At 42.6% G+C, this 17,697-nt stretch overlaps 1 protein-coding gene and 1 non-coding gene across 19 annotated transcripts in view; one reads left to right on the top strand and one right to left on the bottom strand.

Moving 5' to 3' along the window:
• GRIP1 (glutamate receptor interacting protein 1) overlaps window positions 1-12,629 on the top strand; it is a 711,077-nt gene extending 698,448 nt beyond the window's left edge. For all 18 annotated transcript variants that reach the window (XM_045366606.3, XM_045366605.3, XM_045366600.3 and 15 more), the window contains 2 exons: window positions 6,488-6,634; window positions 10,844-12,629. In XM_045366606.3, the coding sequence (XP_045222541.2) occupies window positions 6,488-6,634; window positions 10,844-11,071 (375 nt within the window). In that variant the 3' untranslated portion in view covers window positions 11,072-12,629. The remainder of the gene's footprint in view (window positions 1-6,487; window positions 6,635-10,843) is intronic.
• A 1,577-nt stretch (window positions 12,630-14,206) lies between these two features.
• On the bottom strand, window positions 14,207-14,311 carry LOC123567808 (small nucleolar RNA U13). Its single transcript, XR_006690910.1, has one exon. It is a non-coding gene; the product is annotated as a small nucleolar RNA U13 (small nucleolar RNA).
• Between the last annotated feature and the right edge of the window lie 3,386 nt (window positions 14,312-17,697).

The following is a 17,697-nucleotide window of genomic DNA, read 5'->3' as shown; positions in this document are numbered from 1 at the left end:
GCACAGAGGTGTTGGAAGATCAAAAGCAATCATATGTAAGAAAGTAACTGGATAAGAGATTCATTTTCAGGGGTAGGGAGAAGTATGAACTTACACCTCAGAATCCTTAGAATTATTTTTGCACAGGAAATAAATCCAAGGTAACCACTATCAAACTCCAGGTAAACAGGGCTGTATGGCACAATTCATTGTTACTGGTGTCAGAACAGCCCCCCGTGCTCCCTATTTTTGTTAATTATTGATTTCTAGAATCTTTTATGTAGTTTTAAAATAATTTTATTTTTGTTAATTTGCCATTACTAGGCTATTTCCAGGAGAACCATTGAGCTGGCTATTAAAATTCAGTATCCTTTAACCTTGGGAGATATCCCTGGAGAAACAGATTACTTTTAGATTTAAACTATTTATTAGCCTCTTATCCTGAAGAGTTTTCCATCAACTCTTCAACTCTGAGGCTCAGAAAAACCAAGGCTCTTTGCCAATAACTGTGACCTTGAAGTTAATGAGCTACTCTGCTAACTGTGGTTGGCACTCATCTCTAATGCTTTGGTTAGTGTACTACCATTGGTTGGTGTTGGTAGTTTTGGGTGCCACTCTTCCTCGTGCCCCTTGTGGGTTCTGGCCTGTGGTGCAAACACCCAGAATCACAGGCCAATAGAGTCATGACGAACTTCACTATTATTCCAGTCCCACACCAAGTGTTTCCTCAAATGCAAGGATTCTGGTTTACTATGTTGGAAAACATGCCTCAGATCTAAGACCACAGTGAGTTTCCTCGCTCCCATTTAAAGCTTAAGATTTAGCACCCTCACATGTGGGTGCATCTCAAGGATATGGCTAGGCCTGCAGAACAGAAGCTGATGCACTTTACCAACCAGCCATAGGCACAGAGTCTGCAGGACTGCACCCCTGAACCTAGTTGCAAGTGGAATGGAGATAGCAAGGAGGATGCCCCACCCTCTAGGAATGGTGGTGACGGTCCCTGCCCCAGGTGTGTTGCTTGCCATGTGGAGAAAACATGGCTAAGAACAAAGACAGAAAAGGGGCAAAAGGGCAAGAGATCCCACAGATAAAGTCAGAGTGGGACATAAGCAGGAACCTCGGGCAAAGAGATTTCACCCAGTAGTAAACAGGGTCCGAAGAATGTCAGTCTATTACCAATCCTAATAACTACTAGCCTCCTTCTCATGTTTTCCCTTCCCCCACTATTCCTCCTCTTCATCCCTTTGAGAAAGCAGCGTGGAGATAGAAGGAAAAGGACTAGAATAGGCCAGGTGCAGTGGCTCACGCCTGTACTCCCAGCAATTTAGGAGGTCCTGGCAGGAGGTCAGGAGGTCATTTGAGGACAGGAGTTCAAGACCAGCCTGGCTAACATGGCGAAACCCTGTCTCTGCTAAAACTATAAAAATTAGCCAGGCAGGAGTGGCATGCGCCTGTAATCCCAGCTACTCGGGAGACTGAATCAGGAGACATCGCTTGAGCCTGGGAGGTGGAGGTTGTAGTGAGCCGAGATCGCGCCACTGCATTCCAGTCTGGGTGACAGAGTAAGACCCTGTCTCAAAAAAAGAAAAAGAAAAAAAAAAAGGACTAGAATAGAATATAAATCAACAATATTTCCTCCAGTGAAGGCTCCTTGGAGGAATGGCTGATTCCAGATCGGAGATAGGAACTATTCATGGTGAGTCATATTTTGTGCCGGAAAGTAAAGAAGTGACCAAAACCAATGGATCCTATCAAAAGGACACAGGAGTCAACATGAAAGACTTCCTGTGGCCAAAGATGAGAACATTTGAGCATCCAAAAGAATAATGATGCAACTCATTGAAATGCATTGAATAGGCCAGGCACAGTGGCTCACACCTATAATTCCAGCACTTTTGGAAGGCCAAGGTGTGCAGATCACTTGAGATCAGGAGTTCAAGACCAGTCTGGCCAACATGGCGAAACCCCATCTCTACTAAAAATATAAAAATTAGCCGGGCGTCGGGGCAGGCGCCTGTAATCCCAGCTACTCAGGAGGCCGAGGCACGAGAATTGCTTGAACCTGGGAGATGGAGGTTTCAGTGAACCAAGATCATGCCACTGCACTCCAGCCTGGCCGACAGAGTGAGACTCAGTATCAAAACAAAAACAAACAAAAAATGCATTGAATATATCAAAATTTATAGGTTCATATTGATCCCATCCCCCGCTTCCCCACACACAAATTCTCGTTGGGCCACCATTCAAAGTATTTAGTGAACAAATTCCCTGTTCTGAAATTGAAAGAAAAGAATTAGCATTCATTCATTCTGCCCTTCTTGTAAAAGATGTATTTCAGAGTAACAAGGCAGCACTAATTGATGAAAGAGAATTCTCCTTTACAAAATCATTTTAGCTAATAAATAGAGAAGATATTAATAGGATTAGAAAAAGATTATCGCTTTACAACCCCTAATGGAATTTTGATTCAGATAGTGATCAATAAATAAAATCATTAGATTAAAGATTGATGAGAACCCTTACAATAGCGGAATGAGGCTGTCATCACCTGAACCCACCCAAAGTAGAACAACTAGACATGATGTGATAGGAAGCACTGTGCCGCCTGTGAATTGTTCCTGCCCCCACCCCTACTACAAAGCTAATCTTGACTGAAATCAAGCATCTAGCATTAACTTCCATTCAGAGAAATGTGGGAGACAGAGGAACATGCTACAGAGCAAATGACACAGTGTCAGCAATAGATCAGCAGCACAAGGGGAAGGACAAGAACCCGCCACAGGTAAGAGGAGATTTAACAGACTTAACACAGATGTAGTGTATGAACTTTGTTGGGATTCTGACTTAAGCAAGCCAACTTAAAAAAATTTTTTTGAGGCCGGGCATAGTGGCTCACACCTGTAACCCTAGCACTTTGGGAGGCCAAAGCAGGCAGATCACTTGAGCTCAGGAGTTCAAGACTAGCCTGGTCAACATGGCGAAACCCTGTCTCTACTAAAAACAGAAAAATTAGCTAGGTGTGGTGGCGCATGCCTGTAACCCCAGATACTCAGGAGGCTGAGACAGGAGAAGTGCTTGAACCCGGGAGGCAGTGAGCCAAGTTGCAGTAAGCCGAGGTCACGCCACTGCACTCCCGCCTGGGTGACCAAGTGAGACCCTGTCTCAAAAAAGTAAAAATAAAATAAAATGAAAAAATCATTTTTGAGACAATTGGGGAAATTATAGTGGCTATCAGGTAAGAAGAGTTGCTGCTGCCAGTAAATTGATGATGTGGAGGTTATGAAAGAAAGTGATCATATTTTTTGGAGGTGTATACTGAAGTATGTAGGAGTGAAATGACATGCAGACTGGTGTTTGCTTGAAAACACTCCCCCGAAGAAGAGAAGGATAGCTGAAGGAAACATGGCAAACTCTTGATGCTTGTTGGATCTGAGTGGTGAATAGATGGGTGTTCCAACCTCTCTACTCTAGAATATGTATGAAATTTTCACCCAGAATATTTTCAGAAACCTCCTATCTGGCCTAAGGCAAAAACATAATTGTGGAGCAGCCTAAATATTCCTCTCTGCAATGAGTATTTATTAAGCAACTGTGTGCTAGGCAAGGAGAGACTGTGCCATGGCAAGATCTAAGCTTTGCCGTCAGAAGCCTTGATTTGAGCCAATTCACTGTTGCCATCAGTTTGATCCTGGGCAAGTTGCTATTTCTCTTTGAACTTTCATTTCCCTGTCTGTGTATGATCTGCTCCACAAACTGGTGGAGACAGTAATATCTCTTCGCTTTCTAAACTGCTTACTCAACTCCCACAGGCCTTACTAGCAAGAAGTCTAGCATCCCCTGTTGGAGGACCTTCCCCCTATCTTCTTCACTGTCTGGGAATCTGGGTCTCCTCAGCCCACAGGTAGGCAGGCCTGGCCGTGGTACCAGAAGTGCCCTCCCTCTCATGGCCACACAGTGTCAACTTTGGAGCTTTGTCCTGCCTAGCTACTCTGTCACGAGACAGCTTTGCTGATTCCCAGCATGGCCTTGGGTGAGGGGTGAGGGGATGGCTGGAACCCCAGAATTAAATCTCTCTTAGTTCACACTCTCTTTCTCTGCAATGACTCATAAAGGGACAGGACATCATGACTGATCCTCAGCCTCATAAATTGCAGGACAAGCCCTTTCTATCTGACAAAATACTAACCCCATTATGTGGCAGGTGCTGCCTTAGGGGCTTGAGATACATCCATGGGCAAAAAGGACCCCTACTCCCCTCAAGGAGCTGGGGAGTGGGGATCTGCCCCAAACCCGAGCCCAGGCCACCAGCAAAGTCTTCCCCTCTCCCCTTGGTGAGTATTGCTTTGGAAGGTAGGGGTGCTCTCAACCACATGGTGTGAACCTAACCTACTTCTCCCCAAGCATCACCAGTGAGCATGTTAGATGAGCGATGGGTGGTGGGGCCAGTGCGGGGGTGCTGGGTGTTACTAGGCTACACACACACACACAACCCCACACACCCTTTATGTAGTAAAATAGGGCTTACTACTCTATCCTTGTATAACTTAGTGCAGACTGAGAAACCTTTATATCTGTCACCTCTTAAAATGAAGACTCTTACCCATCTTACAGAATCATTATGAGGATTAAATCAGATTTCTTCACTGGGCTGTGCTCATAAAGGTTGTGTTTTGCTCACTGCTCTACTTTTTTTTTTCACTCTATCCTGTGAAATATATTCTCAGTCCCTAAAACAGTCCCTGAGGCATAGTAGTGTCCAGTATGTACGCGCGCGCGCACACACACACACACACACACACTCACATGCACACACAGTGATGGAATGAGCCTGCGAAGAGGGTCGTCTCAGGAAACATCAGCTCTGCAGATTCTCAGTCGGTCTAGGGCGGGTCTGAGACTGCATTTTCACTGGCTCCTGAGGGTGGCTCCTATCCAGGAGGACGCTGAAAGTGATGAGGCTGAGAGGTGCATGTTGAGTGGCAGGAGAGTGGAACCATTAGGCACTTGGTGTCTGGAGTCTGTCAGATAACGTCCCCACCATTCTTACCTTTGTGGCCTTGGGTGGGTTACATAACCCCAGTGAAACTTAATTTCCTCACCTCTAATATGGTAATAACCACTAGGACTGCCTGGTGAATAGTATTGACCCAATCAGCTTGATATTTTAGCTCTCTGTCCAGTAAAATAAAAACCCACACACTGGCCACTTTTGTATTGCCTTCAGAATGCCATAGCCCTCTGAAGTAAAATCACTGGATAGAAACAAAGATCCTTGCTTTAAGAGTTTTAACCTTCACATTTGCCCTGTATAGCTCTGATTTTGTTTTTTTGTTTTTTACTATTTTACAATAATGTTTTCATGCTTTAGTTGGATAAAAACAAATATATATATTATATATATGTGTATATATATAATATATATATATGTGTGTGTGTATATATATATATAATTACAGTAGAAAATTAAGCCTGACCATTGCTTGAAGTCTTTGTGGAGGGCATCTGGCACAACTCGATAAAGCCCGTGGCCCCCTCAAAGCGTTAACTGAGCATCAAGTGCTGAGTGTGCTGCTGGGCGCAATGCCCAGCACAGTGAGAGCTTGGGGACTGCTGCATATTCATGTGTGTGCCTCTTCCTCTTGTTCACTGCTGTTTCTGGCACCCCATGCTGTGCTTACAATATGGTAGGAGCTTAATAAATATTTGATGAATATACAAATGATTAGTTATTTTAGCCTCAGACGAACACTCACAGGTGGTCAGGTGGAAGAGTGAGGGCTGGTGGAGGAGTGAGGCTTTGACCAGCTGTAGTTGGCCTCAGGAGCAGAGAGACCCAGGGCGGCGGGGGGCCCGCAGCACTCAGAGTAGATGCCTTCAGTTACCAAATCAAACCCTAGACAAATGCTGAGGGAGTGAGTTAAGCCAAGGCACAGAGCAAGGGTGTTGTCATAGAAACACATTCAGGTCTTTTACATAGTGTTCTGTGATGGTGCTCATTGGGGGTTCCAGAGCAAATAAAAGGATGAACTTCATGGTACTTGCCCAAAGAGAGGATACGCCGAGCACTGTGCTTAGCAGAGCACTAGGCAGGAGTGGGGAGGAAGGAAAGGCCTTTGGCTTATTCCCTGACATCTCAGCAGTTGTAAAGGGCTGCTGCGGGCAGCTCCTCTGACCAGGGTTTGCCCCAGGAAAATAGTAGAAGTCAACATGCCCTGGGGAAGTTCTCTCCTGTATCCGCCTGATGACGACTGCAAAGGAGGGAGGGAGGACCCCGACATTCCATTTCTCCTCGTTTTTCAGTTCTGGTTGGGATTTCATAAAGTCCAAGGATATTCCTGGAGTGGGAAAAAGAGCTGCAGGATTGGTGCGGGGAGCTGACTGATGCTGATATTACAAATCCATGATGTGACTAAAAGTCGTGTGAAAAGATCGATCATCAAGAAGTTGCAGAAGGAAAAGTCTCCAGCCCAGCTAAATATTCCCATCCCACTTTCTCTCTCTTCAGGTGACCTTGTACAAGGACTCTGACATGGAGGACTTTGGGTTCAGTGTAGCAGATGGCTTGCTGGAGAAAGGAGTGTATGTCAAAAATATTCGCCCAGCTGGGCCAGGAGATCTTGGTGGCTTAAAGCCATATGACAGGCTCTTACAGGTAAGACCTCACGTGGAATTTTAATTCCTTGCAAGTAATTTGTCACTAGGAGCTTCTTCTACATCCTCCTGCATATTTGGGGCCCTTTGCTCTTTTCCCTTTCAGCCTTTGTCATCAAGATTATGGAATCAGTAGAAGCAAACAGCTGAATAAAGAATTTTCAGCACTGGTAAATTCTAACCCAGCCCCCAAAGTTCTGTGGTTTCTTATCAGTTTTTTTCAGCACTGAGCTCAGAGCCATCTTTCCCAGTCTCACGCTCATTTCTCAGACTCCACCCAACCACTGGTCACCTCCCACCATCGCACAGTAGTCCCATAAATATGACATAGTTATCCGACTCCAGGCACCCAGTCTAGTCCTTCCTACCACTCGTCTTCTACGTGACCTACAAGGCCTCAGGGATTTGGCCTCTCCTTACCTTGCCAGCATCTTGTCTTACCTCTTCATTCATTCATTCATTCATTCATTCATTCATTTATGAGACAGAGTCTCGCTCTGTCACCGGAGTGGAGTGGCGTGATCTCATTTCACTGCAACCGCCACCTCCCAGGTTCAAGACATCCTCCTGCCTCAGCCTCCCAAGTAGCTGGGATTACAGGTGCCTTCCACCACACCCAGCAAGAATGCAATTTGCTAACTAATTGGAGGGTTGATGACAGACCTTTCGAAGTTGATGGAAAGTTACAATCTTTTTTCCTTTTTTTTTTTGAGACACAGAGTCTCACTCTGTCTCTCAGGCTGGAGTGCAGTGGCACGATCTCAACTCACTGCAACCTCCACCTCCTGCATTCAAGTGATTCTCCTGCCTCAGCCTCCCAAGTAGCTAGGATTACAGGTGCATGCCACCATGTATGGCTAATTTTTGTATTTTTAGTAGAGACCGTGTTTCACCAGGTTGGCCAGGCTGGTCTCGCACTCCTGACCTCAAGTGATCCACCCCCCTCGGCCTCCCAAAGTGCTGGGATTATAGATGTGAGCCACTGTGCCCAACCTCTTCATTTACTCTCTAGCTTCAGCTGGATTTGTTTCAGGAATGGTATATGCTGCCACCTCCTGGCCTTTGCACCTGCTGTGCCCTGAGCTTGTGGCACTTCTCTGCTAAACATGCACAGGTTCTTTCCCTGCTCCTTCCTTGACTTCAGGTCCCTGCTCACATGCTGCCACTTAAACCTCTCTGTTTAAAAGGGCCCTTCCTGCCTCTCCATTCTTCACAGTGCTTCATTGGTTCGCAGTACAGCCAGAGATGATGCTAGTTATTTGCTTATTCTGTGTTGCCCACTAGAATGTAACTCCATGAAGGTGGCGATTTTACTCTCCACTCTATTCTTAGTTCCAAGAACAATGCTGTCACATAAAAGTGCTCAGTACTGTGCAGCAGAATAGAAGTGCATTGGCTCTGAGCCTTATATATGCTTCCCTTTCTCTGAATGCTCTTCTAATCCCTAGGCCTTACCTACCTCACTCTGACTCAACTTTTTGGTCTCACATAGATCAGTGATTCCCATCCTTGATTGAAAAAATGGAATCACCTAGAGAATGTATCCCAATGTTCAGATCAAATGGCAGACCAATGAAACCAGTGACTCTAGGAGAGAGATACAGCATCGGTGTGTTTTTACACCTCCCCCAGTGATTCCAACGAGCAGCCAAATTGACAATCACTCGTTTAGAGGACTTCCCTTCAAAGCCCAACTTCACCAGACACCACCCAACCTCCTTTACCTCACGTCTGGACTAGGGGCCCCTCCTATACAGAATAGCAGCTTTTTCTTTTGGTAGAATTTACATTATTAAAACTGCCTGTTTGGAGGTTGCAGTGAGCTGAGATCATGCCACTGCACTCCAGCCTGGGCGCAGAGCGAGTCTCAAAAAAAAACAAAAACAAACAAACAAATGAAAACACCTTCCTGTTTCCTCGCATATACTCCCCAGCAGATTGTAAACTTTTTGAGAACAGGGATAATACCTTATTCTCTCATTTACCGTTATATAGTGTTTGATATCTCAGTATCTCTCACAATATCTGAAACCAAAAAGCTGAACCTTGCTTACTTAATATAGTAACATTGTGGTCAGGTAGAGTTTTATTTAGGAAAGCAGATTTCTGAGCTTATGTGCAGTTTTTGGGAAGGGCATTTTGCAGGAAAATGGAGCAGCTTGAAGTCAGTCTTAGCAGTGTACTCACCTGGAAACAGTCTGTCACCAAACAGCTAACTTTCAAAGCAGGAGGCTGCCACGGATTGGTTAGCTTTCAGAGATGTGTTCACTGAAGCATGTTGTCACTGATCAATTTGATAGTTCTGGAACAATTCTGGTGATGATTTTTACTATGGCAACAGAACAATTAGTCTTATCCTAGGAGTTTGGGGACACTTTGTTTTCCATAGACATGCTAATATTTGCTGAATGAATAACTATGGGTAAGTTACTTACCCCTCTATATGAGTGTCTTCCTAATCCATAAATTAGAGCTAGGCGTACTCTCATGGAAGCTGAGGCTGTAAAAGTAGACTACATTCAGATTATAAAGGACCTTGAATGTGATGCTAAAGCTCTTGAACTTTATGCTGAAGGCATATTAATTTCTTAAGCAGGATAATGATATAATTGGTAACATAGAAAGGCAAGACAATATTATTGTGGGTGTATCGGGGATGGGTTAGGGAAGGGAAGATCACAGGCAAGGAGACCAGGTAGGGGTAGGTAAGATAAGACACCTGTTTCAGAACTAATGAGTCTTTAATATTTTCAGCACATCGTGATAGAGCAGTCTGGGAAGCATTTGGTGGTTTGGATCTGTTGGTGAGGAGAGATGATAGAGCCAGAGTTAAAGATTTAGGATACTGAAGTGTGGGGTTTAGGACAAGTTGCCCTTGGTGGCTTTATAACAAAGAAGAGAAGAGAACCCAGGATGTATTCTAACAATAACAAAATGTATGTATGTATGTATTTATTTGAGACAGAGATTCTCTCTCGTCACCTAGGCTGGAGTGCAATGGCGTGATCTTGGCTCACTGCAACCTGTGCCTTCCAGGTTCAAGCAATTCTCCTTCCTCAGCCAGCTCCCGAGTAGCTGGGATTACAGGCACCCACCACAATGCCTGGCTAATTTTGTATTTTTAGTAGAGATGGAGTTTCACCATTTTGGGCAGGCTGGTCTCAAACTCCTGACCTCAGGGGATCTGCCCGCCTCAGCCTCCCAAAGTACTGGGATTATAGGCGTGAGCCACCGTGCCTGGCCACAATAACCAAATGTAAAGGACAGGAAGAAATAAAGGCAGGAAAGGACTGAAAGCAAGCAGTTAAAATGGTAAAAGGATCAAAACAAAGTGGGGTTGTAGAATCAAGGAAGGAGAGTTTTAAGGGTGAGGAGCTGTCAGGAGTGGCAAATGCTAAACACCAAGGAGGATGCGAACTCCAGAACATTCCTGGATTTGACAAGTGGGGTCATTTGCCAGAATGACCATGTGTCGGGGGGACCTGAAAAAACTGAGGAGAGAATGGGAGGTCAAGGAGTAGAACCGGCATGTGGGTGATTGTAAAAACTTTTGTTGGTGAAGGAGAAATGGAAGATGGGTGCATGTATAAGCTGAAGAGGGAATAAGCTCATTTAAAAAAAAAAAAAAATTCTTAGTAGAGACAGGGTCTCACTATGTTGCCCAGGCTGGTCTCAAACTCCTGGCATCAAGCGATCCTCCCATCTTGGTCTCCTCAAGTGCTGCAATGACAGGTGTGAGCCACTGCACCTAGTGGAGCTCACTTGTAAGAGAGGTAGTTCAGCATCGTGATTCAGAGCACAGGCTTTGAGATCAGCCAGTTGGCCTGGGATTACATCCTATGACCCTTAACAACTACTGATCTAAAGCAAAGCTCTTAACCTCTCTGTGCCTTGCTTTTCTCATCTGTAAATTAGGGATAATATTCAGGACTTGGAGCACCCCCACTGTGGGTGGGGCCACCTGCTTGGCATGAGGATAGGTAGGATGTGTATGTCTTCCTTGCCCTTGAGAGTCTTACAATTTACTGGTAGACAATGACAAGTGAGCCAGTAGCCATGTCACAGCATAGTCAGAGCAAGGATAGACCTCATGGTGCTCATTTTAGCACCTTCATGACTTCAAACAACTTGTTGCACCTGAAATGTTCCTCTGGGTTTTGGGAATTATGGTTACAATGATAATTCAAAATGGCTCTTCTTGACCTTTCAGGTGAACCATGTCCGAACCAGAGACTTTGACTGCTGCCTTGTTGTGCCCCTCATAGCAGAATCCGGGAATAAGCTGGACCTGGTTATTAGTAGAAACCCACTGGCTTCACAGAAGTCTGTAGAACAACAGAGTCTACCAGGAGATTGGAGTGAACAGAACAGTGCTTTTTTCCAGCAGCCTAGCCACGGTGGTAATTTGGAGACACGAGAACCCACTAATACATTATAGCAACGCTTTTTATAAAGCAGGACAAAAGACAATATCTACATGGTGCTAAAAATCCCTTTAAGATTTCTGTGACATTTGAAGCACAGATAATCACGTGGCATTAACTGCAAGCACAGGGGTCTTTTAAATCTCTCTCATGGCTCATGTTCACTTCCCTTTTCAAGTTGAAGAGGTTTCTTTTTTGGTGACCACTATGGTACATGGTGGGCAATGCCCTGCCAGGCCCAATGGTAGAGAAAAATAGGCCGTCCCCCCAACTCTACAATTAACATCAGAGGAAATTTTTTACAAGTTCATCTTACTATCACTTTTTAAAAAGAGAAACATCTGTTTGAAAATATTCTCTATGATGATTTCCTTAATTCACTTTGAAATCAGTTTCTTACTATGAAGTCATTAATGTAAGAACTTGACCAACAAGGCTTTTCTTCTCATAGGCTGGCTCTACTAGGGGAACTAGTGTTTGGTAAACTGCTGGGACTGCCACAATGGGAGGGGTACAGGTATAAAATTAAGTTATCTTAAAATGTTTCAGCAATGATGCACGTAGGAGACCATAATAGGTGGTGGTAAATGTTTTGCCCAAGTATAGGAATGATTTTAACTAAGATGTATGCTATTCCCTATGCAACAAATTATCAAACAGGATATGTCTTGTGACCTGTTTTTTTTTTTAAGGACACATTTTTAATAGCTGAAAATCTCTGATAATGAATTAGAGGGTGTAGTAAACACGAGAATTAGTTATATAATCTTATTTTTAAAATTCAAGACTAAGAACTTAAGAAAGAATGAAGAGTCTATTAAAATGAGGTTCATCTTAATGATAGGCAAACCAAACTCATACTGCTTGACATGTTTTGAAAACTGGTAATATTGAGGGTGTACAGCACATGTACTTAAAAATGACACTGGGCTATCTTTTGTTCTGAGCCATGCCACTTACCGAAATTGTAAATACATTTTTCACAAATGCATTGCCAATTATTACCATCCCTCAAAGCAATAAATTGTGACAGTTGCTTTAAATGTTTGTCAGCAACTGTTTCCATTTGTTCAGATATTTTGAATAGCTACGCTAATAACTGTTATTTGGTGAATATAAAAAACTAGATCTGTATATTGATGGTAGACTCTCCATATTGAAATAATTATTTTCCAAACGTTTTCATTTTGGTCAATAATTCAAACTACCACTTAGGCAAAGCATTCGAACACTGTGTCCTTTGTTTAAGGAAATAAAAATCACCTTTCTTTTTGTGCAAAAAAAAATATTATTTCAATCACATTTCAGAACCGCCAGGGCAAGAAAGTATAAAGCAGAATCATGTTAAGAAAAAAGAAAAAAAGATCATGAGTCACTTAAATATGTATTTTTATTTGTAACAAACAAGTATTAAACTGTAAAGTATTTTTGTACAAATTTAATACTTTAATAGCATGGTATTTATCGTCTATGTATGGTTTTGGGGAATTCAAAATTGTTCAAATATTTGTATGGAAAAAATAAAACCCTCTACCAAATGGAATAAACCGTGATTTTAAAAAGCCAAATAAAGAGGACATGCATTATTGGTGTTTTGAATATATTTCAGTGTTCTAGCCTGAGTCCTACACAATTTGTTTTGTTTGTTTTGAGATGGATTTTCACTCTGTTGCCCAGGCTGGAGTGCAGTGGCACAATCTCAGCTCACTGCAACCCCTGCCTCCTGGGCTCAAGTGATTCTCCTACCTCAGCTTCCCAAGTAGCTGGGATTACAGGTGCCCACCACCACACCTGGCTAGTTTTTGTATTTTTAGTAGACATGGGGTTTCACCACATTGGCCAGGATGGTCTCAAACTCCTGACCTCAAGTGATCCACCTGCCTTGGCCTCCCAAAGTGTTGGGATTACAGGCGTGAGCCACCGCATCTGGCCACAATGTTTATTTTTGTATAATTTTCTAAAGGTGAAAGGTTTTCCTATCAACCCGAGAAGCACCACTAAAGAGTAGGAACCTGGGCATTGAAATTGAGTCCAGGTTTCATTTCAGGCTCCAGGCTCTTGTATGACATTTATTCACCATGAATCAGTGTCTCTACCTGAAACTGAAGGTCATGTCTGTACCACAGGATCATTCGGAAGATGAGGAGTGAAATATATGAGAATGGGCTAAAAACACACACAGAAATACCTCCAAAACCAATGGTACATTTACTGTAGGTGACAAGTATTGATCAAGTATCACAACATCCACCTCAGAGAAAATTACATGTATTCTATGAGATATATTTACATAAACTGTTAAAATGTACAAACTTTAATTATGCTACCTTTAAAAATTCACATTCATTTTTATACAGTTGCATTCAGTGTGCCCAGGTTACATTCTGAAAGGCAGAGTATTTTCTAGCACGAGAGTCTTATGACCCAACTGACAATCTATGATTGCAAAAATCTAAGCAACTGTTCAAATTTTTATTGCACTCGCCTCACTTCTGCATCAAGCGTGATGCTGAAGCCAATGAAATGTGTAGTTAGAAGAGGCTTTGTGAATAAATGCAAATGAGAAGCTATATTTCATGTGAAAGATATTTCAGTTGTAACCAAAACTAAAATGAATCAACAATAGAAAATAGCTGTTAAAAACAAAAAAGCTCTCATGATTTCAGGTAGCACTTTTCAAATATAGTGACCAGGCCAAAGGAGGAGCTAGGGTCAGCCAGTAAGTTCTGAGCACCCCGAGTCCTCTTAAAAAGGGCAGTGACAAACTATGAAATGAAAGGGTTTGGGGCTATGCCACCGGAAGACTGGCAGAAGAAACTGGAGATAAGTAGCCAGATGGGGCAGAAGAGACAAGGTCTGAAATATATGAGACTCAGGACTTACGAGCAGAGGTTCCAATGAGGTAGATTTCAGCTTAATATAAGGAAGTAATTTCCAACACTAGTGTTGCAAAGTGGTTTTCACCAAGCAGTAAAGACCTTTAGCATTGGAAATGTGTGTTCTACTGGTGACTGATGGGTGTTCAGCAAATAGTAAGCTGGGGTAGATGACCCTTGCAATTTTAACATGCTGGGATGAAACATTATTTGCTTCCAATTTACATTTTAAAAAGGATACTAGAAGTATCCTCTTTCACTCAAATATTTTTTTTTCATGACCGGTAATGTGCCGGCACCATAACAAGGTTTGAGGGAGGCACATCTCACACGTGTGTGTGAACACCAATGCATCAGGCTTAGGAACTACAAAAGGATCTTAATGAAATCTGAGAGAATTTTGAATCAGGTCAGTTATTTGTATTTTAGCCAATAGTACATTTATAATATAAGAACTACTGCTTTGGAATATTCAGTTACATAGTATTAGTTTCATTGTGTTTTTATGGAAAAAAGGTATTTTCAAGTTCTTCTTGACAATGTGAAGCTTTACCTGAGTCCTATACCCTGAAATATAGCCAGAGTTAAAGAAATTTTATTTCTATAAGGTTGTAGTAACGCCCCTGCCCATCGCCTGCATGTTCCAGGAACTGGCTTATTATAAAGAACCATCCTTCCCCAGGTGACTTAGATAAGACTCACAGGTGTTCATCTCCATTCCCCCGTTTACTTATAACAAAATCAGACACAGACTGCCCTGAAAATTACCATTCTTTGCTTCATAAATGATTAGCTGAATTGCTTGTACTCACTGATCTGGAGAAGATACTAAGCTTCCTTCCCCCAGGCTTCTGAACTTTGACCAACCCTCAATTTAGGCCAGCATACAACACCTCCTTAAGAGGCCCTCCTAAAAGTAATAGGACAAGAGTTAAAATTAATGAAATAGGCAGGGCGCGGTGGCTCAAGCCTGTAATCCCAGCACTTTGGGAGGTCGAGACAGGCGGATCATGAGGTCAGGAGATCGAGACCATCCTGGCTAACGCGGTGAAACCCCGTCTCTACTAAAAAAATACAAAAAACTACCGGGCGAGGTGGCGGGCGCCTGTAGTCCCAGCTACTCAAGAGGCTGAGGCAGGAGAATGGCGTAAACCCGGGAGGCGGAGCTTGCCGTGAGCTGAGATCCGGCCACTGCACTCCAGCCTGGGCGACAGAGCGAGATTCCGTCTCAAAAAAAAAAAAAAAAATTAATGAAATAGAGACTAGAAAGACAGTAAAGAAAATCAATGAAACCAAAAGTTGGTCCTTTAACAAGATTAAAATTCATAAACTTTTAGTTAACCAAGAGAAAAAGAGACTCAAATGACTAAAATCAGGAGTGAAACAGAGGCTTTACTATCAGCCTTACAGAAATTTAAAAAACCATAAAGGAATACTATGATAAACTGTATGTCAGAAAATTTAAAAACATAGATTAAATGAGCAAATTTCTAGAGAAAAACTGTCAAAACTGACTCAAGAAGAAACAGAAAAGCTAAATACACCTATAACAAGTAAACAGATTCAATCAGTAGCTTTAAAACTTCACATACCAGGCTCAGTGGCTCACGCCTGTAATCCCAGCATTTTGGGAGGCCGAAGCAGCTGGATCACCTGAGGCTGGGATTCGAGACCAGCCTGACCAACACGAAGAAACCCTGTCTCTATTAAAATTAGCTGGGCGTGGTAGTGCATGCATGTAATCCCAGCTACTTGGGATACTGAGGCAGAAGAATCGCTTGAACCTGGGAGGTGAAGGTTGTGGTGAGCCGAGATCGTGCCATTGCACTCCAGCCTGGACAACAAGAGCGAAACTCTGTCTCAAAAAACAAAAACAAAACAAAACAAAACAAAAACTTCACACAAAGAAAAGTCCAGGGCCAGATTAATTTAAAGAAGAGTTAATACCAATTCTTCACAAACTCTTCCAAAATAGAAGACAAGGGGACACTTCACAACTCATTCTATGTGGTCACTATTACTCTGATACCAAAACCAAACAAAGTCATCACAAGAAAAATAAACTGTAGACTAATATCTGTCATGAATTTCGATGCAAAAGTCCCCAACAAAAAACCAGCAAGCCAAATCCAGCAGCACATAAAAGGATTGTACACTATGACCAAGTGAGATTTACTCCAGGGATGCGTGATTGATTTAACATCCAAAAATTACCACACTGCATCAATAAAGGACAAAACTACATGATCGTCTCAATACATAGAGAAAGGACTTGAGGAAATTCAATGTCCCTTCACAACAACAACCTAGGAATAAAGGAGAATTTCTTCATCTCAATAAAGGACTTAAAAGAAAGATCCACAGCAAACACAGTTAATGGTGGAAGATTTAATGCTTTCTCCCTAATATGATGAACAAGACAAGGATATTCATTCTTGCCACTTCTATTCAACAATATACTAGGGGCTCTAACCAGGGTATTTAGCAAAAAAATGAAATTAAAGGCCTACAGATTAAAAAGGAAGAACTAAAAGCATCTCTATTTGCAGATGATATGATCTCTTATACAGAAAATCCTAAGGAATCCACTAAAAACCTACTGTAACTAATAGTTCAGCAAGGTTGGAAGATACAAGATCAATATATAAAAATCAATTGCATTTCTATGTAGTAGCCATAATGAACCAAAATAAATTAAAAAAATAGTTCCATTTACAACAGGAAAAAAAAATTAAATATTTTGAAATAAATTTAACAAAAAGCATTGTAAATTTAATAAAAAAATACAAAACTTATACTCTGAAAACTACAAAGAATTAAAGAAGAACCAAGCATGGTGGCTCACACCTGTAATCCCAGCACTTTGGAAGGTCGAGGTGGGCAGATTGCCTGAGTCCAGTTCAAGACCAGCCTGGGCACCATGGTGAACCCCTATCTCTGCAAAAAATACAAAAATTAGCCAAGTGCAGTGGTGCAAGCCTGTAGTCCCAGCTACAAGAGTGACTGAGGTGGGGTGGTTGAGGAGGTTGGACTGCTTGAGCCTAAGAGGTAGAGGCTGCAGTGAGCAATGATTGCACCACTGCACTCCAATCCAGCCTGTCTTTCCCAAGCAAATGGAAAGACATCTGTGTTCATGAATCACAGGACTTAATACTGTTAAAATGGCAATAGTTCCCAAATCTGTAGGTTTAACACACTCCTCAACAAAATTCCAGTTTGCTTCTTTGCAGAAACTGACAAGCAGATCCTAAAATTCCTACAGAAATGTAGGGACCCATAACAGCCAAAACAAACTTGAAAAAGAAAACAAACTTGAAGGACTCACACTTCTTAATTTCAAAACTTTCTACAAAGCTACAGTAATAAAGACAATATGGTGCTGGCATTAGAACAGACACATGGGCCAGGCACAGTGGCTCCCGCCTGTAATCCCAGCACTTTGGCAGGCCAAGGTAGGTGGATCATCTGAGGTCAGGAGTTTGAGACCAGCCTGGCCAACGTGGTGAAACCCCATCTCTACTAAAAATACAAACAATTAGCCTGGTGTGGTGGAAGGTGCCTGTAATCCCTGCTACTCGGGAGGCTGAGGCATGAGAATTGCTTGAAACCAGGAGGTGGAGGTTGCAATGAGCTGAGATGGCACCATTGCACTCCAGCCTGGGTGACACAGTGAGACTCCATCTCAAAAAAAAAAGAAAAGAAAAAGAAAAAGAAAAAAGATGCATGAATTGGGTCTGGCATGGTGGCTCACGCCTGTAATCCCA

Source organism: Macaca fascicularis, chromosome 11, assembly GCF_037993035.2.
Source record: "Macaca fascicularis isolate 582-1 chromosome 11, T2T-MFA8v1.1".
NCBI lineage: Eukaryota > Metazoa > Chordata > Mammalia > Primates > Cercopithecidae > Macaca > Macaca fascicularis.
This window is presented reverse-complemented; position numbering and strand designations above follow the sequence as displayed.